At 44.9% G+C, this 25,578-nt stretch overlaps 1 protein-coding gene across 3 annotated transcripts in view; it reads left to right on the top strand.

The window, feature by feature from the left end:
- The first annotated feature begins 1,387 nt into the window (after nt 1-1,387).
- GNAO1 (G protein subunit alpha o1) overlaps nt 1,388-25,578 on the top strand; it is a 181,147-nt gene continuing 156,956 nt past the window's right edge. For all 3 annotated transcript variants that reach the window (XM_035117116.2, XM_060275937.1, XM_035117115.2), the window contains exons 1-2: nt 1,388-1,518; nt 2,469-2,511. In XM_035117116.2, coding sequence (XP_034973007.1) covers nt 1,401-1,518; nt 2,469-2,511 — 161 coding nt within the window. In that variant the 5' untranslated portion in view covers nt 1,388-1,400. The remainder of the gene's footprint in view (nt 1,519-2,468; nt 2,512-25,578) is intronic.

The raw sequence follows: 25,578 nt of genomic DNA, 5'->3' as shown, positions 1-25,578 counted from the left end.
ATTCAAAAAGTGTGGATGCACCACATCATGTGATCATTTTATTCAAGTTGGCACACCTGTGTGTGTGTGAGAGAGAGAAAGAGAGAGAGAACTAGCATCCTACACAAAGATAAGGCGTGCCCCATTGCTCCGCCCACTTCGGCCTCTTGCCCCGCCCACATCTGGCATGTGGCCCCCAAATAGTTTACCAGGAAGGAATGTGGCCCTCCGACTCAACAAGCCTCCCCATTCCTGATCTGTAAGCTCCGCCGAGCCCTTCCCACTTCGGTTGCACAACTGCAGCGACGTGAACTGGAAGGGAGGGGAGGGAGAGGGGCTCCTTGGCAGCAGAGGCAGCAGCAGCCGCCGCCGCATCTTGAAGCAGCTCCTCCGCCCGTTCTCTCGCTCCCTCGGCCCTCCTCCTCCTCCTTGCCGAGCTTCCTCTCGGCTGGGCTGGGCGGGCGGGCGCATGCGCGGGCGGCGCAGCCGACGTCAGCCAGCCCAGCCTCGCCTGTGCAAGGGAAGGCAGCCTCGGCGCGGCGCAGCCCTGGCGCACTTGCCCGCCCTCCCCGCTTGCTCCCTCCCCGCTCCCTCCCTCCTCCTCGCCTGGCTGCTGCTGCTGCCGCTGCCGCCGCGAGCTCGCGTCGCCCCTTTCTGCATTTCTTGCCATTAGGATCGGCTGAGCGATGCGATCGCTCGGAGCCATCGCCGCCGACGCCCATTAGAGACCCCCACGTTCGGGGGAGGGAGGAGAGGAAGACTCGCGAGGAGGAAGGAAGCGCCTCGCCCCGAGAGCCGTCCAGGCAGCAGCCGAGCGAGGAAGGCAGGCATCCCGCCGGCGACACAGCCGCCCAGAGGGGAAAGGGCTCGGCTCTCGCTCCGACGCCAGCAGCAGTCCCAGCGCGCTCGCCATCCGCCCGCTGCCGCGTCCCGCAAGAGGCCGCCCAGCTCCAGACCAGGGAAGGGAAGGGGGCGCCCAGAGCCCATCGCGCCCTGCTCCTTCTTCCATCGCAAGAAATATCCCTGGTCTCCTTCCAGCGCACCCCCCCGCCCCAGCAGCGCCTGCCAGCCCCCCGAAGGCTCGGCTCTCATTTGGATGCATTGATTTGCTGGGGCTACGGAGACGCAGAGCCGGAAAGGAGGAAGGAGAAGAGCGAAGGGGCAGCCAGCCAGAAAGAGAGAGAGAGAATCTATATTATATTCCCCCTGGTGCTTCATTTTAATTTATTTTTGACATCTAAGCAAAGATCTACATCCCCACCCCTCTTCTTCCTATCTTGCTTTTCTGCTGCGTTGGTGGTTGTGTTTTAATTTTTGTTTCCCTTCCCGTTTTTCCTCCTCGGAGTGTCTGATTAAAAGGGGGGTTGGGGGGGACCGAGAGAAGTGTCCGCCAGCCCGGGAGAACACATTTCCCGGCCACCATGGGATGTACACTGAGCGCCGAAGAAAGAGCCGCCTTGGAGAGAAGCAAGGCGATCGAGAAGAACCTCAAGGAGGACGGCATCAGCGCGGCCAAAGATGTGAAGCTGCTCTTGCTAGGTAAGCGGGCTCGAGCCCAGCGGCCCCCCTCCCTCCCCCGCGCCCTCCACACCCAGGTAGGATTCTGACACAGCCACCCCACCCCCAGGTCCAACACTCCCGTGTGTGAGAGCCCCTATCCCGGCCACCTTCCTATTTAGATTGACATTACAGCCATAGCTGCCAAGTTTTTGCTTTTCTCGCGAGGAAGCCTATTCAGCATAAGGGAAAATCCCTGTAAAAAAGGGATAACTTGGCAGCTATGATTACAGCTCTGCTTGCCACATTTGTTGGCCATCGCTTCCCCCCCCCTCCCTCGAAACAAACACACACACACATTTGCCATTCTCGCCCCACCTGCCTGCCTTGTCAACTCTAGAGCACAAATACGATCTTCTCCCTCCTGCCCCTTCCAGTTAAAAGGGCGGCGCGGGGGGGGGAGGCGCGGACACCCATTCCCTTCCACCAACTAGGTGTGATTTATTTTCCATCCTCCATCTTCTGCCCCACCTATTGTACAACTATGCTCCATCTCTCCCTTCCGCTATCTCCCTCCCTCTCCTCATCTCTTAGACACACACACACACACACGTACACGTACACTGACAGGCCCTTTTCTTTTAGGCATGATTTTGCTGAGCCTCATTGCATCATGTGCAAAAAAAAAGTAAAATAAAAAAATTGTATTGCCCAAATGGAAACCTTCGATAGCCACCCACCCACCCAACAGGTATGATTCTGTGCCACCTCCCTGTTATTCTGCATTGAAAACTACCCTACCATTATCCCTTTTGCACGGAAACCTCAATGGCACAAACATGATCTCTCCTCTTTGCCCCCCCCCCGGGGGGCTGTGGCAACCATTAGTGCAGCTGCTCCTTCCTATGTAATCTCCTTGATCTCCTTATATTATCACCCTCGGCAGATCTTGCCTTTATCGGGGTTTTATTTTTGGCTTTTTGTCCTAACAGGGGCTGGGGAATCCGGGAAAAGCACCATCGTGAAGCAGATGAAGTAAGTCCCCCTTTGAGGATTTTACATCATCACAGCAGTCTTATTTAGCCTGTGTATGTGTTGTGCCTATCCCAGTGATTTTACCATGTTGCCATTCAAAAGAGAAACCCAGGCACACACACCCCAATTTCTTGTTGTGGGAATTGGCAAGGGGGTGGGTGGGCTCGGGTGGGGGAAAAGAGAGACCGACGGGGAGGGGAAAGGCGAACAGGTCTTTTTTGGTTGTATGAATGGGCGTCCGCCATGTTTGAAGTGGGAAGCTCTGCTTGGGGATTGCTCCTTGCTGGCTGCCTTGGAGGGGCCCTCTTGCGGGGAGGCCAACATCTGGAGCAGGGATTGAGAAGGCTGGGAAGGCGGGTGGGCAAGAGGGTGGGTGGGCATCCAGCCCCACCCCGCCCCGCCCCGCCCTCTCTCTTTTTTATGCTAACCAGGGAAGCTCCAGGTGTCCGCTGTTCTATAGCTTTGGTGCTGAAGTGTGGTTGCTCTGCTTCTCTCCCTCCTTCGCCACCCCAAAGAAAGGAGGAGGGAGCAGGGAGGGGCCGGTAGGGTCCTGGGAAGGATGTGCATGGCCGAGATCGTCCAACCAGGCGCAGCCATTAAACATCATACTGTCAATGAAGCTTAATGTCGGGATCTTATCTCCTTCCCTGAGCTCCCTCCTGAGCTCCTCCCTCATTTGATCTCCGGACATGGGCTGCTTAGGCAGGATCGCCTATCTCTGCTTCATTTCTCTCTTTCTAGCGGGTGGTGGAAATCTGCTCATAAGGCAGATTTAAAGCAAGCCTCGCAGACGCTTATCATCCTCTCCCCCCTCCCCTCTTCTCCTTTCTAGATTTGAGCCTCTAACCCCCACCCCGTTTAATTAATTATGGCTTGGAACTGCAAATTAAGCTGGAATATGGGAGGAAATAAATCAGCAGCCAGCTAACGAAGGATGCAGCTCCCTCCTCACTTTTTTTTAGACACGACACCCAAACCCTGCTTAATTTCGTTCCCAACACCTTAACGGGCCCCACAGGAGCTATTCCGGTCAACTTCCTTCTCTGCTAAAGATCTATGATGTTGATTTGAAAATCCCATGAAGTGTGTGTGTCTCTCTGTGTGTGTGCGCGCGCGCGCGCCAGGAAGAAAGGCTGTGTTTGGGCAGCTGGCTGGGCACAGGTGTTCTGTGGCCCCATCGCGCACCCAGGCCGAGCGAGTGAGGGTGCCCGTGCAACAAACAAGTCGCTGCATCTAGTTGCATCTTGCTTCGGGAGGTGGACGAATGATGTTCCTTTGGGAAGGAGGACATCGGTCGGGAGTGAGGAGTATGGACGATGGGATAGAGTGTTCCCATTTTAGAGAACGAAAAGAAGCCAAGCGGTGGTCGTGGGGAAGGAATCCCAGCATTGCATTGCAATGCAATGCTTTGGGTTCCCACTTGCTGTTTGCAAGGCGTTTGCCTTGCAAGAAAAGGAGAGCGAGGTTTGCTGTTGCTGACTGCAAGAGCCTTCCCCGCCCTTTAGGCGGCTTGCGTGTTGCTAAGCAAGAGAGAGGGAGAAAAGCACACTCCTTTGCAAAGCTGCGCGCTTCCTCTCTCTCTTCCTCTCTCTCTTACACACACACCCCTACAGCGACCACTGTGTTTTCCCCCACCCCTTGGCTCTATTATCCGCTCGCTTGTGCCTGGGGTGGCAGGTAAAGGTTTCAGGCTGTGCAAGTGGTGGACAGCGCCCAGAAGAGACTCGAATAGGCTCTTGGGAGATCGGCAAGACTCGGCTTGTCTCGGCTATTGTCGGGCGCAGCGCTTCTCTTGTCTTCGAAAGCGTTCGGTTGAAAGAAAAAAAAATGCGTCGGCAAGGTTCGGCCCAGTTCGGATACTGGATTACCATGATTTGAACACATGTATAATTTGCCTTTAGCTGTGATTCATCTGACTGGAATTGCAGTCCGGCCCTCCTTCTGACTAGAAATATTTGCTCCAGAAGACCCTGGCCTAGAGGATAAAGCTGTTTATACATGCTGCCCTTAGTGCTGGGGAAGGAATTTAAAACCCTGACAATTTGAATGTTGCCATTATGAACAGTTTTTACAATGCCTTTCCTTCCTTATGCATGCAACTGGGAGGAAGCCGCCTTGACTTAAAGGCATCTTACATCTGTGCAATGGCTTGTGCTCCACAACACAAATAATTCATAGTTCAAATACATTATTCTATATCTGTTTATCCTCACAACGTCCCCGTGAGGTGGATCACTTTTATCTTCATTTTGTAGACAGAGGCCTGAGAGATGCCTAGTGGGTGAGCTCATGTCTGGTCGGGGACTTGTGTGTGTGTGGTAGAATCCAGATCAGATCCTGGCCTTCTCTGTCTCATGGGATTAATGAGGGTGGGTAGATGTCTTTAAACTTCCAGTGTTTTAGGGAAACAGCCAGACATCAGCAGTGGCTGTGCTAATAAGGAATTGCTAAGCATGGGCAGAGGCCATCAGCTCCAGCCAACATGGCCAATGGTCTGGGATTATGGGAGTTTCAATCCAGCAATACATGGAGAGCCACATATTGTAAGGTTTGTGTGGTGTGAAACAGGTGAGTTGGATGCAGCAGACAAAGGCAGCTGAACTGTGGAATCAATGAGACAAATTACTCACAATTTAAGCCAGCCTCCCAGATGCTTGAGCCCTCCAGATGGTTTGAATCATAGAATCGTAGGGTTTGGAAGGGACCACGAGGGTCCTCTAGTCCCCCCACCCCCCTGCAATGCAGGAATCCTTTGCCCAACATTGGGCTCAAACCCACAACCCTGAGATTAAGAGTCTCATGCTCTGAGCTATCCTAGCCTGAGGACTTTGTGGGTTGTACTGAAATAAAATTTAAAAGTAAAAGTCGGTATTGCACATAGTTGTAGTGGTGGCCACCGACATGGGTGACTTTAAAGGAGGATTAGACAAATTCATGGAGGAGAAGGTTCTCAGTGGAGGCAGAACACACAATGGTTGTGTTCTGCCTCTCCACTGTTGGAGGTGGTATACTTCTGAATACCAGATGCTAGGGATCACTGCTGCTGGCCAGTGTGAGAGCAGAGTGCTGGACTAGATGGGCCTTTTGCCTGATCCACCAGGCTCTTATGTTCTAAAAAAAGAAAAGAAAGAAATCTGGGATTATCATGCATTTATTTATTGGTATCTGATCTTCTCACATTCCACCCCAGCCTTCAAAAACCTGGTGCCCTCCAGATGCAGCTCTCAGCAGCCCTGCTGGCTGGGTCAGATAAGAATTGCAGTCCAAACATCTGGAGGGCACAAGTTTGGGGATGGCTGACTTTGATCATTAAGGAGCTTCTTCCACTGATTTCAGTGGAACTGATTTAGCCCGCCTGCCAAGTGTGTGGTCTGCTACTGAGCTACAGACCTTCTTTTTTTGTTTCTATACATCCACTTTCTTTAAAATAAAAAGAAGGAAGAGGCACTGCATAGTCTGTATGCCATTGCCATTGTTATTATGAGGTATAAAAAGCAACTTTTATTATTATTAACATTTTTATATTGCTTTTCATTTATGAAAGAGTTCACGCCATAATAAAGCACAACAGAATCCAGTACACATGGATAATCGGTAAAATACCGCAGTAACCAAGAACATGTCCTGAGCTGTACAAGGCAGCTTCCTAAATTTATTCCTGGTGGAAGATTTGGAATCTTGCTTGTTTTTGTCAGTTGTTATTTTGGGCCCCCACCTGGTCCCACGGACCTGTTGATTATTTGGAGTTGATGTTTTGAAGGGAAGGCATTTGCATTTATTCTCCTTATTATATGGATTGGCCTGTAACTTAATTCAAACAGTGGGAGTGGAGAGGGGATAGGAAACCTTTCAGCTGAATTCCAGGGAGATGATTTCTCTCTCTCTCTCTCTCTCTCTCTCTCTCTCTCTCTCTCTCTCTCTCTCTCTCTCTCACACACACACACACACACACACACACACACACACATATATTGCTGGTAGAAATGCACAGATTGCATCTAATAGACATAATTTGTTATATAAGGCAAAATCAGCTTACCAGGAATTGGTTGCAGAACAGGAATGGATTAACCAATTTGACAGTGTCACCTTCCATGTGGTTAGGTATCTTTCTGTAGGATTCTTGCTGCCAAGATGGGGAATAGATAGTTGGAAGTTCTAGTTCTAGAATTTAGTCTGTGATACCTACTTTCTGCAAAAAGTAGACAAAGCAGTTAACCTGTATCACTTCACTGTGCAGGTCTGTAAGAGGGGGCTCACGTTGCCCCTCCACACCACATTCATTGCCTCTATGTTAGAAACTAACTTCTAGCTTCATTTTCTCCCTGACACGGGTTGCTGGTTTTGTTTTGTTTTTAAATGGAGTAGTGTTCAATTACATAAGCCCCACCTGCTAGCTGAAGTGGTACTGGCCACAAACAGGCAACATCATCTGTTGTGTGGCCTAGTTCACACCTTGTGGGGTTGTAGCCAACTAAGTTTGACTTTGACTTAGTTTGACTTAGTTGTAGCCAACTAAGTTTGACTTTGATAGAACACAGAACTTAAGAAACATGGCTAACTTCGGTCCATTAATTTTTGGATCTTTCTTTCTGTTCAGCATACCTCAATATGTATCTAGATCTAGATCAGCCTTCCCTAACCTGGTGCCCACAAGATGTTTTGAACTCCAACTCTTAGTAGTTCCAGGCAGCCAGTTTAAGGATGATGGGTGCTGTAGTCCAGATCACCTTCCTTGTTGTGAAAGGTTCATCTAGACCAGGGTTTCCCAAACTCGGGTATCTAGCTGTTTTTGGACTACAACTCCTATCATCCCTAGCTAGCAGGAGCATGGTCAGGGATGATGGGAATTGTAGTCCAAAACAGCTGGAAACCCAAGTTTGGGAAACCCTGATCTAGATAAATTCTGCAGCTCCTGACCATATACATTTATATTTCACCTTTCATTCAAGACCCCCATTTCATCCTCCCAATTGGCCATTGAGAGCTGGCCACTCCTTTAACCTGTCCACCACACCAACTCTTAAATAAGTGGATGGTCAAGCAGGGAATATGTTTTGCAGTCTTTAGTGACTCGTTTTGGCTTCTGCCTTTCTCAGTAGCACACAGTTGGGATTTCTCTGTATGCTTGCACGCTCCCTTATATTTTCTCAATGGATTTCATATATCCAGTCAAACAGACTGCTGCAAGCAATAGCAGCGGCAGCTGAGGCTCTGAGGTGGTGTAGCACTGCTACAAATAATACAGCTAGTCTCCTCATTAGTCTGTGCTGTGTTTGCATCAGAAAGTGCATTCCACACAGGCCATTCGCAGAAGCTGAAAATAGGTCTTGGGTGTTATCTGCAAGATTACAAAGGCATGTAAAGTTTTTCTGCATGGATGTTTCCATTCCACCATCAGGATTTGTTTGTGGCATTGCTTGGAGAGGCTGAAGATCTCTGTTCCCTGAGAGAGCTCTGCAAGAGCAAAATACTGCTAAAATCAGAGCAGGAGGGAACATAGAATGATAGGCCCTATCTGCACCGTATACTTAAAGCAGTATCATACCACTTTAAACAGTCATGGTTTACTGCCCCTCTCAAAATAATCCTGGGAAGCTTAATATGTCTAGGGTGCTGAGAGTTGTTAGGAGACCCCTATTCCCCTCACAGAGCTACAAGCCTCAGAGTGGTATAGTAGTCGATTCCTCTTCTCAGGGAACTCTGGGAAATGGAGGTCTGTGAGGGAAATAGGGGTCTCCTACCAGAGTGCCAACTTGAATAAAATGATGTGGGGCCCCAGGTAAGCCACACCCTGCATAGTTGATCACATGATACGTTGCACACACAGCGTGCCCATCAACTGGGGTGGGGAGGCTGGCCCCCTCAAATATTTTATGTGGGGGCAAGGCCCCCTTGGCCCCTAGGAGTTGGCTCCTAACAACACTCACAGACTGCAGTCCCCATGGTTCTTTGCAGGAAGCTATGGTTGTTTAAAATGGTGTGACATTGCTTTAGAGATATAGGGCAGGTGGGACCGTAGAGTTGGACGGGACCTGTAAGCTCATCTAGTCAAACCCCTTGCTCATGCAGGGAACTCAGTACTGCAGTATCGCTGATAGGTGCCCATGTAGCAGCTGCTGAGAAACCTCTAACCAAGGAGAGCAGTCTGTTCCATCATGTTAGTAGGGACTACAGCTCCCATTCATCCTTGCTTGAACAGTCATTGGGCAGGGATGATGGGAATTATAGTCCAAAACATCTGGAGGGTATCAGATTGGTTGAAGGCTAGGCAGCCTAATGGGCTAACTTGGGGTATAAGGCACCTTTCTTTTTTCCATCCTATATCACTTTTAAAGAAGGGACTGGTTTATTCATTTATTTTGCCCTACATGGCAGCTAAATGCTGGTTTAGCTGTTCTACTGCATTTTGAACATTTATATATTCATTCAATTTATATCCCACCCTACATCCCAAGGGTATGCCCCCTTGAGACATGTCTGGATGGCAATTGATTGATTGATTGATAATGAAAATTGACCTCAGGAGAAGGCAGAGCCCGGGGATTGTCTACTAAAACACTATATAAGCCACTTAATCTTTAATGCCCTTTACTTTATGATGCTGCTGAAAACGAATTGTTGATCACATAGCTCTACATTCACATTGAGGTGGGCAAATAAACTGGTGTAAATATACATATATATTTACATGCTTTGGGGGGCAGGCAAAACCCCTGTCGAGGCAGCTGGATAAAAACAGTAATAACCATTAAAACAACGGCCAGCTTTAAAAACAAAGAGTTCAATCACAATGGCTATAATATGTTCTGCCTCTACTGTCGGGGACAATGTGCATAGGAATGCCAGTTTCTGGGGACCACGAGTGAGAAGAGTGCTGCTGGGCTCACAATCTGTTTGCAAGCTTCCCTTGGCAATCTGGTTGGTCACTTTGAGAACAGGACGGTGGACAAGACAGACCTTGGCTTGGTTCAGCAGGGCTGCTCTTATGCAATAGCAAGAGACAACATTAATTCCTCCAGTCCAATAAGCACACCTCAAGAGGAAAATAGACGGGACTTCAGAGCCTTTCGAAAGACTGGTAACACCAGGGCCTGCTGGACCCTGGATGATAAGGCATTTCAGAGACAAGGGATCACTGCAAAGAAAGTCCTTTCTCTCTCTCTCTCTCTCTCTCTCTCTCTCTCTCTCTCTCTCTCTCTCTCTCTCTCTCTCTGCCAAATCTTTTTTTAATGATTTTCAATTTTTTACAAATTGGTCGCTAATTAAAACAAATTGAAACAAATTTAACATGAGAAGGTTTTTCTCTAATGCTCTAGCAATCCCCCCCCCCTACCTGAACATAACATTGCTTTTCAAAGCCTTGACAAGTGTCAACCGCTGCTCCCAGCCCAGTGTGATTGAGGGGAAATGAGGTGGTGCTGCGGGAGTGGAATGGAGCAGGATTTGCACAAATAAATGGCAAGGATCAGACTTTTCTCAGCTCCTTCAATGTGTTGATCAATTGCATCCAATGGATATTGACAGTGCAAAGTGCATTCTTCCATTATGCTGGAAAGCTGTTCCTAAAGGAAGTGTCTTGATATTGCGAATTGGGCTGTTGGAACGGGAAGAGTGTATGTGAGGGAGAAAAGCTGGGAGTTGTTGTTGTTGTTGATGATGATAATTAATCTGGTGGAAGGAAAAGAACTGCTTCTGTTGAATATGCTGTCTAAGGCCATCGGAAGAAAGAACTTGTTTCTAGGCCCTCGTTCACGCCATACATCATACTACTTTAAACAGTCAAGGCTGCCCTAAAGAATTCTGGGAACTGCAGTCTGTTAAAGGTGCTGAGAGTTGTTAGACGACTTCTAGTCCCCTTCCATAACTACAATTCCCAGAATAGTTTAAGAACCAACCCCTCTTCTCGGGGAACTTTGGGATTTGTTGCTCTGTGAGAGGCAGGGCCGTCTTAAGCATATCGGGCGCCGTGGTGCGAAGATTGCTTCGGTGCCCCCTGCCCCGTTTCCCACCGCGGCTATCTGGCGGGCGCAGCCGTGCGGCGCCCCCCTGGCGGCCCAGTACCCTGGCCCCCTGCACCACCCAGCCTTGCCTTAGAGCCGGCCCTGGTGAGAGGAATAGGGGTCTCTGGTCAAGAGTCTGCACCTTTAGCAAACTAAGGCTCCCAGAATTCTTTGGGGGAAGCCACAGCTGTTTAAAATGGGATTTCCCAAACTTGGGTTTCCAGCTGTTTTTGGACTACTGTTCCCATCATCCCTGACCTCTCTGCTCCTGCTAGCTAGGGATGATGGGAGGTGTAGTCCAAAAACAGCTGGAAACCCAAGTTTGGGAAACCTTGGATGTATGGTGTGAAAGTGGCCTATGTGTCTTGGGAGGGGGGTGCAAGGAACTGTAGCTCTTCTTAATATGTGGACAGCAGAGGCTGCAAGTGCTTGGTGATGAGGACAGATCAATCCACTTAAGAATACTATGCCATGGAATCACTGACTGTTTAGAAATACTATGCTACAGACTCATACCTCTCCAAAACGGAGGAATTTCATTACCCAGTGCTTTGTTTTTCTTCTAAAAAAAATGTTTAGGGGTACTCTCATTTTGACTCAAGAAAATCACCATTTTATAGTTCAAATCGGGGAAAATGAATACAGTAAATGGAAAAAGTACAAAGGTTCACAAAATGTTTAGGGGTATGTGTACTCCTGCGTACCCCCAGAAAAAAAGTACTGGTGTTACCTGAAAACATGACAGAAGAGACTCTAAAATGTTTCTTTTTAAAAAGTAACGAGAGTGAGTTGATGGGTAGTTACCTCTGTTCTTAAATCTCATATTGGAATGTCCAGCTTGATAGCATGGAAGTATTTGTAATGCTTTTTAACATTGCTATTGGAAGGATATATTGTATTGTAGATTGATTTTAATTCATTTGAAATGTAAGCGGTCCTTGGAAGATTTTGTTTTGAAAGGCAACAACTCAAATAAATAAAGATAGGAGAGTTAATAGGCTGGGGAAATGGACATTTTGATGGTCCAGGTATATCTTGAGTTTGCGGCAAGGACCCCACTATCCAGCCAAGGTCATCATTGTGATGCTGCAACCCAGCACGAGATGCAACTAGAAATGGAGGAGAATTTCAAAACAGTTTGCAACCGTAGGCAAACTTATCTGAGATCAGAGTTCTTTCTAAATATGTATTCATGGCTTGGGGAGGTCGTGTGTACCTTTGGAAGACTTGGAGTGCAATTGTCTTTATTTTTTGCTTGCCACACTTGCAACTTCATACACCATGGCTAGCCAGCTTTACAACATTTTCCTCTGAATGTTGCAGTCCTATGCACATTGGGGCAGCTTCTAAATAGACATTAATAGTTGGCAAACTATTATGCAATCATAGAGCTGCATGTTCTTCTGCTGTGGCGCTGAAACCACCACATGCCCCTCCTAGACATATTGGCCTGGTGCATCATTGATACGAATTATGTGCTAGGCAAAGTCTGCCCTGTCCTCTCATTCCTTTAACGCAGGCTTCCCCAAACTAAGGCCCATGGGCCGGATGCGGCCTGTGAGGCTCTTTTATGCGGCCCCCCGCAACCCCTGCCACCCGCTGCCCACCCTTTACGGCGTAGTGCAGCTGCCCACTTCCGGGTCGCCGGAGAGTCGGAAATAGCTTGTGCACATGGTCAAGCATTATTTCTGGCGCACTTCCGGGCCGGAGGAGGCCCATGCACATGCACACAAGCTATTTCCGGTGTTCCGGCGACCTGGAAGTGCATCAGAAATCGTGTGTGCGCATGCGTATGGGCGCACGCTCCTGCGCGCTCCAGCCCGCAGCGTGATCGGTGCCAGCGGCATCAGCCCTTGATGAGGTAAGTCCCTGGTTTAACGATATCTTAAGTCAATGTGTTTTCTTCTAACAAGTTGCTTTTTGTTGCGCTTTTAATCTGCTGCTTCTGTTTTTGTAGTTTTTAATGGAGGTATTTGATTATGTATTTAATTGCATAATAAAATGTATTTGTTAGCAGTGCTGAGGCTTCTTTAAGTGAAAAGGCAGCGTATACTGTTAAATATATAATATATAATATATTCCTTAGAACCGTTTGAAACTGTTTAAGAAACTTGGATTGCAAAAAAAGGGGGCAAGATGTCTCTTATTTGGCAGGGGGCCCCCATGTTTCTGGAAAGCTTTTGCAAATGATGTGAGTCATGCACCAAAATATGCAGATTTCATATAATCTCCCACTCATGATATTCTTTTAGGCATGGTCCTTTGTGCTGAAAAGTTTTCCTGCTTACATTTTGAATCTTCTCATAGGTCACCAGAGATGGAACAGGGAGTATTTCCTACTTTTTTTTTGTTAGTATTTGTTTTCTGGCCTTACTAGAAAGAGGGAGGCAGGGATCAAGCAAGCAACAGTTAGCCTTTCTTTATAATAACTATTTTTTACTTAATCGTTTTGCATTTATTTTTTTGAATTCAGCAATTGGGAGGGGAAATAGTGGGTGGTTTGTGTATGTGTTGCAAACTCTGCTGGTTGGGGCAGGGCAGGTAGATCTGAGCCACATTCAATTTCAGTGTATTTGCAGAAAAGGTGTGCGGATCTGCTTCTAACAAGCCTCTTCCCTATCTTAAATTCAGAAGATCTTTAATACAGGAGAATGGAGGACAATCCTATCACTATTATTTCTAGCTTGCTTTTTCATGAATTTGTTGGTGGATATCTATATGAAAAGTTCAGATTCTATGCCTGCCTGGATATGATGACTCCACACCCCTGAACCTGGAAGATATTCTCCCCAATCTCCGGAATAAGAGAAACTGATTATGAGTAACAAAATAAAAAATTCCTTCCAGTAGCACCTTAGAGACCAACTAAGTTTGTAATTGGTATGAGCTTTCGTGTGCATGCACATACCAATGCAATCATGGCAACACCATATATGCTCATACCAATGACAAACTTAGTTGGTCTCTAAGGTGCTACTGGAAGGAATTTTTTATTTTGTTTCGACTATGTCAGGCCAACATTGCTACCTACCTGTAACTAATTATGAGTAGTCCGGTATGATAGAATATGCACATGAGCAGAGATTATTACTTCAGGACTGAGCAATGTATTGCAAATCTGTTCTGTGCTCTGCTGTGCCCTGGCTTAAATAAAACCACTTTCTTTCTTTTGTCTATTGCTTAGAATACTTTGTTCTTTTAATTCCAAGGAAAAAGTGTTTTGGATAATGAAAGCTAAATTGATTTTTTGAAGAGAACTGCATGCAACTGGAAGAAAGTGTCCCTCACATTTTGAAAGTTTTTTGTGTGTTTTTAGTTTGTGGGCAACATGTGTAAGTGTAAACAACACACAAATTCAAAAACTTAGGTCATGAGGTATGGCTGAATTTCTGCACAAAAGGCTTGGGCTCAATCTTGTCTGAAAATGATTCTTGGGCTCTTACATGGAAGCACTTTCCCTGTCCACAGAGGTGGAAAGAATAATGAATGTTGCTGTTGTTGTTTTACTGAGAAGGCAATGGCACTCTGTACATGTGTAATGGGACACTTTCCTCAATATGTGCTGTATAAGTCTTATTGTTTATGAAAACAGCAAAGTTAAAAATGGCAGCCCTAACAGGTTCCAGTTGCCACCACATAGAATTCTGGGTCTTCTGAAGCTTAGTGCAACTAACTTAGTCTGCGAATCAGCTGATTGCAATGGGGTTTGCAATGCCTGGTACATGGGATTAGCTGATCCACAGGTCCCAAAAACCCTATTTTGGGTCAGCCACATCCTTATCTGCCCCACATCTGAGGCCCAATATGACATCAGGTGTGGGGCAAGTGGTTATGGTGTGGCTGAAATTGCAAGCCAAATGTCCTGCAGTCCAGACAGGCTCCTTCTCTTATAGATAATACCCTGCACACCACTTTGATGTACACCCTGTGCAGTGGTCTGTAAATTTGTTTGATAAGTAAAAAAAAAGGTAAAGGACCCGTGACAGTTAAGTACAGTCGCGAACGACTCTGGGGTTGCGGCGCTCATCTCGCTTTACTGGCTGAGGGAGCCGACGTTTGTCCGCAGACAGTTTTTCCAGGTCATGTGGCCAGCATGACTAAGCTGCTTCTGGCGAAACCAGAGCAGCGCATGGAAACGCCATTTACCTTCCCGCCAGAGTGGTACCTATTTATCTGCTTGCACTTTGATGTGCTTTCGAACTGCTAGGTTGGCAGGAGCTGGGACTGAGCAACGGGAGCTTACCCCATCACAGGGATTCAAACCGCCGACCTTCTGATCGGCATGCCCTAGGTTCAGTGGTTTAGACCACAGCACCACCTTGAGCTAGGTAGATCAATGGTAACACAGCTTCCTATGATCCCATGTAATTGGCAGAGGACAGGTTATAATGCTTACCCCTCTGTTAAGATATATGAATCCACACTGATAAATATGTTGAGCAATGTTTGTGCATCAGGATCTGTGCAAAACCTCTGGGCAGAGGAAGCTGCAGCAGTGGAAGGTGAATGTTCCACAAAGTCATCTTGCATTTTATTGCTGCCGTGTCCTGATTGATTACTGGACCTGACTTGAGAAATCCTTCTTCTCTAATGAGAATCTTTGACTTAACAAAGCAGAAGCCTTCTGGGTACATATCCTTGTTTCCCCGTACTTTAGCTAGGGGGTGAATTTATAGCCTCCTGTTTTACAGCTCAGCAGAAAAACCCAAAGTGCTGTATCAACTTGGTGATTTTCAAGGTGGTTGCTGCATGGCCAGTTTTTAAATGGGAATCCTGATTCTGTTAAGTGTCTGCATTTATAATGTATTTTGATTGAAATGGGAAGTCAAGTTGATGGTCCTTGAAACTGTCTTCTGCCTGGGGAATGCACATTTCAGAAAGGAGGGCATGTCACCCGTTGCCTTCATTTTAAACCAGAGGGTGTTGGACTTTCTGCCTTGGGGAGGGGTACAATTTCCACTGTAGTTCACCTGCTGTGGGGGAACCTCTTTGGCTGAATTAACAAAGCAGTTTATTTCATTTCACTCAAATTCCCTTGGCTGCTAATTTTAAATAATGATATCTGAGCTTTTACACAATGTAGCATCCACTTCTGGAAATTTAGCAGAATATAGCATATGTGTGGTCTGGAAAATCACTGGAGTCAAGTGACAGAATTTGGAGCAGGATACTGGCATATGGTTCTTTCCTGCTGTTTTCATGGGGGAAAACACACATATGCGCATAGGGTGACGCAGGAGTGATAAACATGCCACAGGCCCGTGTGAATGAAATTCAGCATAACAGGTTGGTATAGTATTCAAACAGCCACAGCTCCACACCAAAACAGGTACTGCAGTGTGAAAGGAACGTTAGAAAGTGGGACACAAACACTAGCCTTATAATCAGGAAAATGAACACAATATTTCCCAGATCTGAATACATGGCATTGTGAAAACCATGCTTTTGAGAGTTGTGAACAGCAAGTGTTGAAGAGGCAGCAAATCAGAATTACGGAGCATTTAATGAGGCTAAGGAGAGGCCAAGGGGGGACATTTGCCTGGATGTGAAGAGCGATAAGGGGAAATCCACACCTCTCTTCACTTCCTCCGTAGGTGAGGACAGCAGAGTTACTCGTGTGTGCGCTTGGTTATCTTGCAGGTGAGAGAAAGAGAACAGCACAAAGTGTTTCCTTAGTTACCCGGGAGGCACGTCACCCTCTCATTGATATTTATCAGATAGAGTTCATTAGATGCAAGAACAAATGACTTGCTGTACAGGGATTAGCTGGAAGATCCAGGCATCCTTTTATACCTTACCCAAGCAGCCATGGACATATTGTTTATTGTTTAGGGGGCAGGAGTGGGTTTTGATCCACTGAATAGGGAGGCAATTGGCCAGGTTTTCACGAAGGATAGGAAAGTTGCCGTGCTGAATCAGTCCATCTGGCATGGCACCCAGTTCCTCTGCATCTGGTAGCCAGAAGCTTTCAGGAAATTTACAAGCAGGGTGCGTTGGTTGTAGAGTGCCCTCTTCTGCACCACCCCATTTCTAGTGAAGAAACGAATTCAGTGTCTCTGAAGGTTTGCTATTGGCGCATCGTCGCAAGCAGTTGCAAGAGCTCTACCTGCAGCTCAGTGGCAGGGCATCTGCTTTGTGGGCGGAAGGTCCCAAATTCAAACCCAAGCATCTCCAGGTAGGCCTGGGGGAGAACCCTGCCGGAAGTCCCGGAGAGCAGCTGTCAGTCAGTGTAAAGACAATACATGGACCAGTGGGGGTCTTGTTCTGTATGCAGCTCTGTCTGTACCTGTATTAATTCCCCCCCCTTTAAAAAGCAAATAACTTATGCTAGCTGCCACAATGCATTCCGTAGGTCATGCCTTTTGAAAACAAACATTGTTTGTATTAAATTTACTGTGCATCCATTTTTGGGGAGGATAACCAATGTTTGTCCTTTGAAATAGTGGGCATCCCCTGGCATTGTATGTTTTCTTTATACCATTTGCGATTTTATAACTCTCAGAAATTTATTTTCATTATTACAGTGGTACCTTGGTTCTTAAACTTAATCCATTCCAGAAGTTCGTTCCAAAACCAAAGCGTTCCAAAACCAAAGTGCGCTTTTCCATAGAAAGCAATGCAAAATGGATTAATCTGTTCCAGACTTTTAAAAACAACCCCTAAACAGCAATGAATTTTACTATCTAACGAGACCATTGATCCATAAAATGAAAGCAATAATCAATGTACTGTACTATAAAATTAATAAGACAGTATTGTGGATGATTAAAAAATAAAATAAAAATTTCTTACCTGCACTAATGAAAGCCATTGTTTGGATGGGGGGCTTTTATCCATTTCTGCAGCCACACAATCAATCAATCAGTAGCTGAACTGGGTTCCACACAGTCACAAAAACAAATTACAGTGGTGCCCCGCTTAACGAATGCCCTGCTTAACAAAATTTCTGCTTAATGAAAGGATTTTTCTAGTGGAGGTTGCCTCGCTAGACGAATTCGTTTTACGAAAAATTCGTCTAGCGAATCGCGGTTTCCCATAGGAATGCATTGAAATTCAATTAATGCCTTCCTATGGGATTCGCTAGACGAATTTTTCGTTATAAGAAAAGACCCATGGAGCGAATTAAATTCGTCTAGCGAGGCACCACTGTAACCGAAAAAGCCTCAAAAACAAAAATGCAAAATAAATAGCAAAACCAAAAGCACCAAACTTAATCTATTCTTGAAGTCTATTTGACTTCCGAAATGTTCAAAAACCAAGGCGCAGCTTTTGATTGGTGCAGGTGCCCCGGAAACAATAGCCAACGACCGCATTGGACGTTCGGCTTCCAAAAAATGTTCGAAAACGGGAACAATTACTTCCGGGTTTTCAGCGTTTGAGAACCAAGACATTTGAGAACCAAGGTACCACTGTATTCGTTAGTTATTTTATTTCAGCTGTTTATATATGGTGTAATCACCGAAAGTTTCCAAATGGTGTTTTTAAAAATTGCAAAAGGCATATGGTGGATAAAATGAATCGCAAAAATGACAAGCATCCTTAAAATGCCTGCTGGAATAAATAGGCTCCCTCCCTGTTGAACTACAGGCGCTTGATAAAACCCTGTCTGATCTCAGCCAGGAGGACATTCCACAGAATCCGCTGCCACATGGGTATCTTCTGTGGTCTGCAGCGGTTCCAAAATGGTGTTGCCGTGATTGTGGAAATCACAGCAACATGTTCACATACTACTTTTTTTTAAAAAAAAAAATCTTGATCCCCTACCTGTGGTAATCAGTAGCGATCAGATAGGATAAAGCCAATGGCTTGCATGTGTGAATCTGGCCCCAGGAGTTACTATCACAGTTTCAGAAGACAGGAAGGAAAAGATATTAATCTGATAGGAAAGACCCACTGAATAATTAATGCCTGGTACCATGGCTGTCTTTCATTCAAGTACAAAAATACCCTCCACCTCAGCCTCTTGGGCTTTATCAGATGCAAGAGCTGACAGCATTCTTTATTATGATGACTTGTCTGAAATGGATCAGGATCATTGTAACAGAGTCAAGATAAGAAAGGTGAATTCTTAAACGTTCACCCTGAAAACAACTGTGGGTTATATTTGGCTAAGTCATACTCAAAGCAGCCATTGAATAACTTAGCACAATTGAGTTCAGTAGGTCTACTCTTGAGTATGGCTAAGCTGGATAAGTCCATTGTGGGCCCAGGAACCTGAAATGATTTTCCTTATTAAGGTTGGTATTGGGATCTCTGAAGATCTGATGAGTGAAATCAAATGGACATCTCACCTGGACCATAACTAATTCAAAACTGTTCTCTCAAGCAAAAATTTGTTAATTATTTCCTCCTGAGTTTTGATTTTGTGTGTTTTGCAATTCTTCAGCATTTTAGTATTCCTTTCTCAATAAACAGCTTTTAGTGTGCAGTTTTGAATAATGTAATGTGCAAGCATTTTTTCCTGATATAATGGATTTCTATAAATTTTCACCAATATAGTTGTTTTTATGCAGACTTTCCCCTAATATATGCATTTATGCAAATATTCTTTGGTTGGAAAACTGTATAGCAAATTTTAAAGCATGGCTGTGTTTCTGTTTTTACACGGTTTTGAAAAGTGTGATAGATTTGCCTTGAAATGCGAACCGAATTGAATTTCTCTATCCTTAGTCTGTAGTAGAGTCACATTTTTCTGTAGAAGGTAACTAGTCCTTCACATTTTGTTGCAAGGGAGGTTTTTGTTACAAAGGGAGGAAAAAACCTTCCCAAGCATCAGTCTTCAAGCCTCATGGAGCAATCGCTGGTGTGGTTGAGTTGCTTGGTGGTTTTCTAAATGTAGAAGATGCTCAAGAAATCTTAATGTCTGCAGCTGGTGCTCGCTAGAAACATCTGAATGATGCATGGATGAACGGAGAAGGAAGGAAGGGAAAAGCCTGGGAGGAAAATCACTTATGGAGATATGGAAGAAAATTCAATTAAACAGAAGGCGCAGAAAAATCCAAGGCAGCAATGACTCCCTGCCCAAGGCTACCAGTGACTGTGGAAAGAACGGAGAGCAGCCACAAGTCTTGTGAGAAAACAACAAGGAGTAGAGCCAGGGAAGATAGGAAGGAAAGATGTTTCTGGAAGAAGAAAGGCAGTGGAATTCAATGCACACAAATGATGATAGGACTGTAACCAGGTTACAGGTAGGTAGCCGTGTTGGTCTGGATCGAAGTAAAATAAAAAAATTCCTTCAGTAGCACCTTAAAGACCAACTAAGTTTTTATTTTGGTATGAGCTTTCGTGTGCATGCACACTTCTTCAGACTGTAACCACTGAGGCATGCAATAAAATGTTCCATCACCATAATCCCAAACAGGAGTGCTCCTTTTCAGGTTTTCAGCCAGTCAGCCATGCCTTCCTCCACGATACTGTAAACTGAGGGGGCTGAAGCAGGACTTTACAAACACATACTAGGGGTGGAGGAGAAATTCAATTTAGTTCTCATTTAAAAGTGAACCTACCTAACTTGGGCATTCAAGAGGAGGAAAATATTCAAACTGAAACAGCCATCCTTTGACATTCACATTCCTCTGAAATTTGTGGTGCCGTGTATATTCATTTTTTAAAACCCCACCAAACCACACATACAAAATGCATTATATTACAGGAAATTGCTTTGCAAAAAATGTGGCAGAATAGGCAAAACTGCACACAAAAATGCATCAATACCAAATGAATTTTCATAAGGACTTGTAAGAAAAAAAATCTGCAAACTCATATGCAAATGTGGGGAACTGAACTTAAGACTGGGGGGAAACTGAAGTAGACAGATTTGCCCCCCCTCCTTCTATATTTCTTTTTCAGCTGACACTTAACATTCCATGGCAACTGTGTCTGCTCTGTCCTCACTGGATTAGCGATAGAGAGCCCATCCTATATAGCTCACCTCTAGCTCAGGGATGCGGGCAACTCAAGCAAGATAGTGAGGAGTGATACTGATAGATAAAAAGCGACAATGCAGGACAGTTATTGATATATATCTCAATTAGATAACAAAGCACTGGCTTCTTTAATTTTGCTTTAAATTACCCATGCCACTTTGCAGTTCCGTCTGATAGCAATGAGCAAGTGACTCCTTTGTGTGCTGAAGCAGACTTGGTACCCAACTGTGGCTGGCACGGAGGTTCTCTATGTGGTAGGACGATGCGACATGTACTGCCTCTCAGCAGAAAAGGAAGATCACACTCTGCTATATATATTGGGGTGGTGCCCGGTTTGTTTTTCAGATGGAGAAGAATCAACTCCTTCAGTGTTGGTAGATAAATGAAGGATGAGTTTCTGTGTTGGATCTGCTCATAAAGAATGTTTTGTTTGCCTTGCTGCCTCTTCCGAGTCCAATGAGTCCTTGCTCTTTAACATTTTACTGTTTCACTTTTAAAACGAAGAGAGTCAAAGGGTGACCATTACTCCCTTTCCCACTCCTCTGTCTAAATTTGAGGTCAAGAGAGAGCGTAATTTAGGAGGAGCGTATTTACCTAGTTTTCAGACCCCATTCTTCAGCAGAGTCCTGCTGGATCAGGCCAGTGGCTCGCCTAGTCCAGCATCCTGTTCTCACAGTGGCCAACCAGATGCCCGTGGGAAGCTCGCAAGCAAGACCAGAGTACAACAGCACTCTTCCCAACGGTGATTTCCAGCTATCGGCATGGAGAGTCCTCCAGCCTCTGAACCTGGAGGTAGCATGTAGACATCCTGCCAGATAGCCATTGATAGCTTCATCCTCCATGAATTCTTCTAATCCTTTTCTAAAGCCATCCCAAGTTGTTGGCCATCCCAACCATGTGCTGTGTTAACTATTGTCTGCCCTGAATTGTTTCCAGCTTCAGGGGATGCTCCCACTGCAATCTAGTATTATGACAGAGGGCCAAAAGCTTCCCCATCCACTTTCTCCACACCCATGTGTTTTATTTAAATCTGTAAGTCGCCTTGAGTCCTGTCAGGCAAAAAAGTGGGATATAAATTAACACATAAAATCTATTTTAAGGTAATTCACTGATTTTACATCGCTGCACATGGGTGCACTTGGGAAAGCAGGAGATACCCCTCGAGAGGTCCAGAGGGTGGCAACATGAGAATGGGCCTTCTCTGCAGTGGCTTCCTGTCTGTTAAATGCTCTCTCCAGGAAAGTTCGCCTGGCGCCTTCATTATACACCTTTAGGCGTCAGGCAAATACGTTCCTTTTAACCAGGCCTTTTGTTGATTTGATTGACATCCTATGCACTTTTAAAATGTGGGTTTTGGGGGGGGTATTGGATGGTTGTTGTTTTTATTTTGATTATGTGTTTCGTTGTTTTATATTTTGATTTTATTCTGTGAATCGCCTTGAGACCTGTGGGTATAGGGCAGTATATAAATTCAATAAATAAATAAATACTGCACAATGCAGACATTGCATTGTGATGCTCTACACAGTGTGGGTAGAAAACAGATCGGAATCTACTTGAGATCTTTTGCTGATTTGCAGTAAATAATCAAGGGTTTCTGGGAGCCAATTGTTTCAACACCAGTCACAGCAAAATGACTTTTCACCTAAATTAAGCTGCTGCAAGGAAGGAGTAGGTGTTTGTGTGAAAGGGCCATGAGCTCAGATTAATTCTGGTACTGAAAACTAATTCATTCCCTAAGAAGGCACTCAGAGGCGTCCTGCTCTTTAATTGTAACCGTGTGACTTTTGCAACTGGCTCTGGTTGGTGGAGTCAGTGCAGGACTGCGGCCGATGAGACTTGTACTGTAGTCCAAGACACATGGAGAACACTGGGTTGACAAAGCCCTGCCCTACAAGATCAGCGGACTCTCTGGGCCTGGGAGATCCTGACTTGTTTTGAAAGTGCCCCTGGGGGAACAGTAAACTGTTCTCTTTGATCTGTAGTCCTAGGAGGTCCTTTCTTTTGCAGAGTGGCTCATCCAAGCCCTGCAGTGCCAGAGAAATCATAAGATGTAAATGCAGCAATCTCTTTGAAGTTATTTTAATGTTGTCTTCTGGTTTGTGAGCCTGTGGCATGTACTGAGATCACATTGAAATCCTTGAGTTTTTTGCTTGCTGTCCCCACCCCACTATGGAACAATAAAAATTTCCTAGCCAAAAAAGGCAGGCTTGCCAACAAGGTCAGATTGTGTAAACCCACTAAAGCACATGATGAAGCAATAATGATGAGGGCTTTAGTGGACAGGGAGCTTCTTGCAAGTCTGGATCTTCTAGTGGGCACCACTGAGAGCTTTCCTCCCATTGTGAATAGCAGGTAGAGATGTAAAATTTCCAGAAATTTTGAAGCTCGGGAAAAAACCCGTTCCCCCCCCCCAAAAAAACGAAAATTTTCAGAAAAATTGAAAAAAATGCTACATTAGCATTTTGTTTTGTTTTCCAGATTGAAAGTCATTCTGTAACTTTAGAAACATTAAAATATAACTATGGACAATTTTAATAGGCATAAAATTATCACAACTAGCATATTAAAAATATAGTGTATCCAAACAGGAACTGAAATTTAACTTGTCATTCATCACTGTTTGCTATGCAACATGCTTACTCCACCTCCCATGTTTTGCCCATGAGACCTTATGTATTTTCTCATACTGATGTGTGTGGTCTGTTAACCACTTTAGCTACTACTATATGCTTAAATTAGTTTATTTCACTTTTTAAAGACTGTTTTACAGCATTTAATGTTTAGAATTTTTCATTTCTTTTTTTCTTTCATAACACTTCTCTGATTGCCACAACAACACATATACTTCCAGGCCCTTTTTGTTGCTCTATATTTTCTTCCAGTGCTTTGAGGCTTAGTGAAGAGGAACAGAACCAATGCATACCACAGGTATGCAAAAACAAAACTGAAACCTTTTTCTTTTCTGGTGACAACAGCACCTCCAAAGGAAGAAATGTCTCTTGTTCTTGCTTGGAGAGTTCAGTTTGTAACCTAGGACTTGCTTGTCCTCACAGAAATTAGAATAATCAGATACCATACATATTTTTAAAAAATGATTTATAAAATATTTGAACCCCTCATCTTAAAATATTTTATTCATCATGTTAAAATAAAATATTCTATAATCTATTTTTTATTTTTCCAATTTTTCGGGGGGAAAACAAAAAAAGGCTTCAGGGGAAAAAATGGGGGGGGGGAGAGAACCCTTTTTTCTGAATTTTTCCAGGGTTTTTCCGGGCCTTCACATCTCTAATAGCAGGCAAGGACAAGATCCCAACTGGGAATGTAGCATGTGTGGTCAAAGGATTAATGTTTCATTTCCCCAATCACAGTCTTGATCCAACCTGAGGCCCACACCCATTTCTGTACTGGGTGTTTGTTTTAAAAAGAAATCAGCCACACAAGGCCAAGTTACATAACAAACATCTGGTCTACCTTAGCCAAGATACACATGTTTAACACCCTGTTTTACCTCCTACCAAGAATTGTATGGCCCATCACCATTATACTTTGCTGGCGGTTCCCTTCCATCTGCTGTATTCATTTACTTTATAACTGTCTGCCTTCCCTTGATTTGAAAGCAGAGGGCTTGTTCTTTGGATGAAAGATATACTAGGACAAACACAATTGTCCTGCAATCTATTATTCTGCAAAATTTATCTCAGCAGCTGCAGTGTGTACAAAATGGCAGGCTGTGTGCTATCTGCTGCCTCAGAGCAAAACTAGAGTGATGTCGTGCTCACAGTTAGTAACTCTGTGAATGGTTTTTAAAAATAAATAGCAGGAAGTGGGAGGTGGGTGGGGGGTCTACGTCAGGATCCTAGTGGGGGATATGAGCCTTTCACCCTGTTTTTAAAAACCAAATGTTAAAGGTGCCCAGCACAAAAAGCCGAGGACCTCTTTGCCTATAATTTGGTAGACTTCATCAACTCTGGAGGGACTATTATGCCTGCAAATTTCATCCACTTCTGTCAAAAGAAAGGAGTTACAGCTGTTCTTTGATGTCTCAATAGTAAATGTAGGGGACAGGGAGAGATCCTTGCTTTTTTTCTGATGTAGACTCTACCTTAGACTCCAGGCTGTATTAGACAGCCTCCAAAGTGCTCTGAACTGAGATGAGCTGCTTCCCAAAGCACCAAATTGGAGTTTGAACCACATCTGGTCTGTGTGTACCCCTAGTAACTGTATTTGTTGCTTTTCATATTTCTCTGAATGTTGTAATAAAGTTCTGAGTTTTAAAAAGTGCCAAAAGGTATAAAAACTGGTTCATTTTAAGTTTAAAGTGTACCAAATGTGTATTATATGTGTTTCACAGGGTTAGAATTGGGATAAAATGGAATTGGTGGTACATGTCCCATACATGCTGTCCTTATCTCATTAGAAGAAGGGTGTGACGCACAAAATTATCAAGAAATAAAAACACCGCCTTGCCATTTGGGCAGGAGGCAAATCAGCTGTGGGGAACCTTTGGCCCTTCAGAAGTTGCTGAACTATAATTCCCATCACCTCTGACCATTGATCATGCTTGCTGGGGGCTGATGGGAGTTTATTTATGCAGCATCTGGAGAGCCAAATGTTCTCTTTATCTCTTTATCAGTTATCTCTTTTGGACTCTCCTATCAGATCTTTTTGCAATTTATACATATCATTTTTTGGAAATAGAAATTTAACAACAACAACAACAACAACAACAACAACAGGCTTAGAAAGGTATGGGATGTTTTCTGAAGTGAAGCTTGTGGCTTATCAAAGGTTACCAACACAGTATCAAGGAGTATGGGATGCTTTGATGCATGTTCTATATCATTGGAGTTCTCTGTATCTGGTATGGAATCTGAGCACTTAAATTTGATCTGATAAGCTTCATGCTATTGAGCTAGTGTACTGAAGTTGCCAAGAAACTGAGCAATGAATCGAGACTTCCCTGCTTTGAATCTCACTTCTGCCATGAACACACTGGGTGGCCATGTGGCCTTTCAGTCTTCTTCCAGCAATTTCATGCTAACCTACCTGGCATGGTTGCAACAAGGCCATGCTTGCCAAGTGCCCTGAACATTCAAAAGAGGTGTGTGTGTTCTAAGTGTGGTAGTCTCTTT

The sequence above is a fragment of the Zootoca vivipara genome, chromosome 6 (genome assembly GCF_963506605.1).
Source record: "Zootoca vivipara chromosome 6, rZooViv1.1, whole genome shotgun sequence".
NCBI lineage: Eukaryota > Metazoa > Chordata > Lepidosauria > Squamata > Lacertidae > Zootoca > Zootoca vivipara.
Note: the sequence above shows the minus strand (reverse complement) of the source record. Positions and strands in the feature narration are given on the sequence as shown.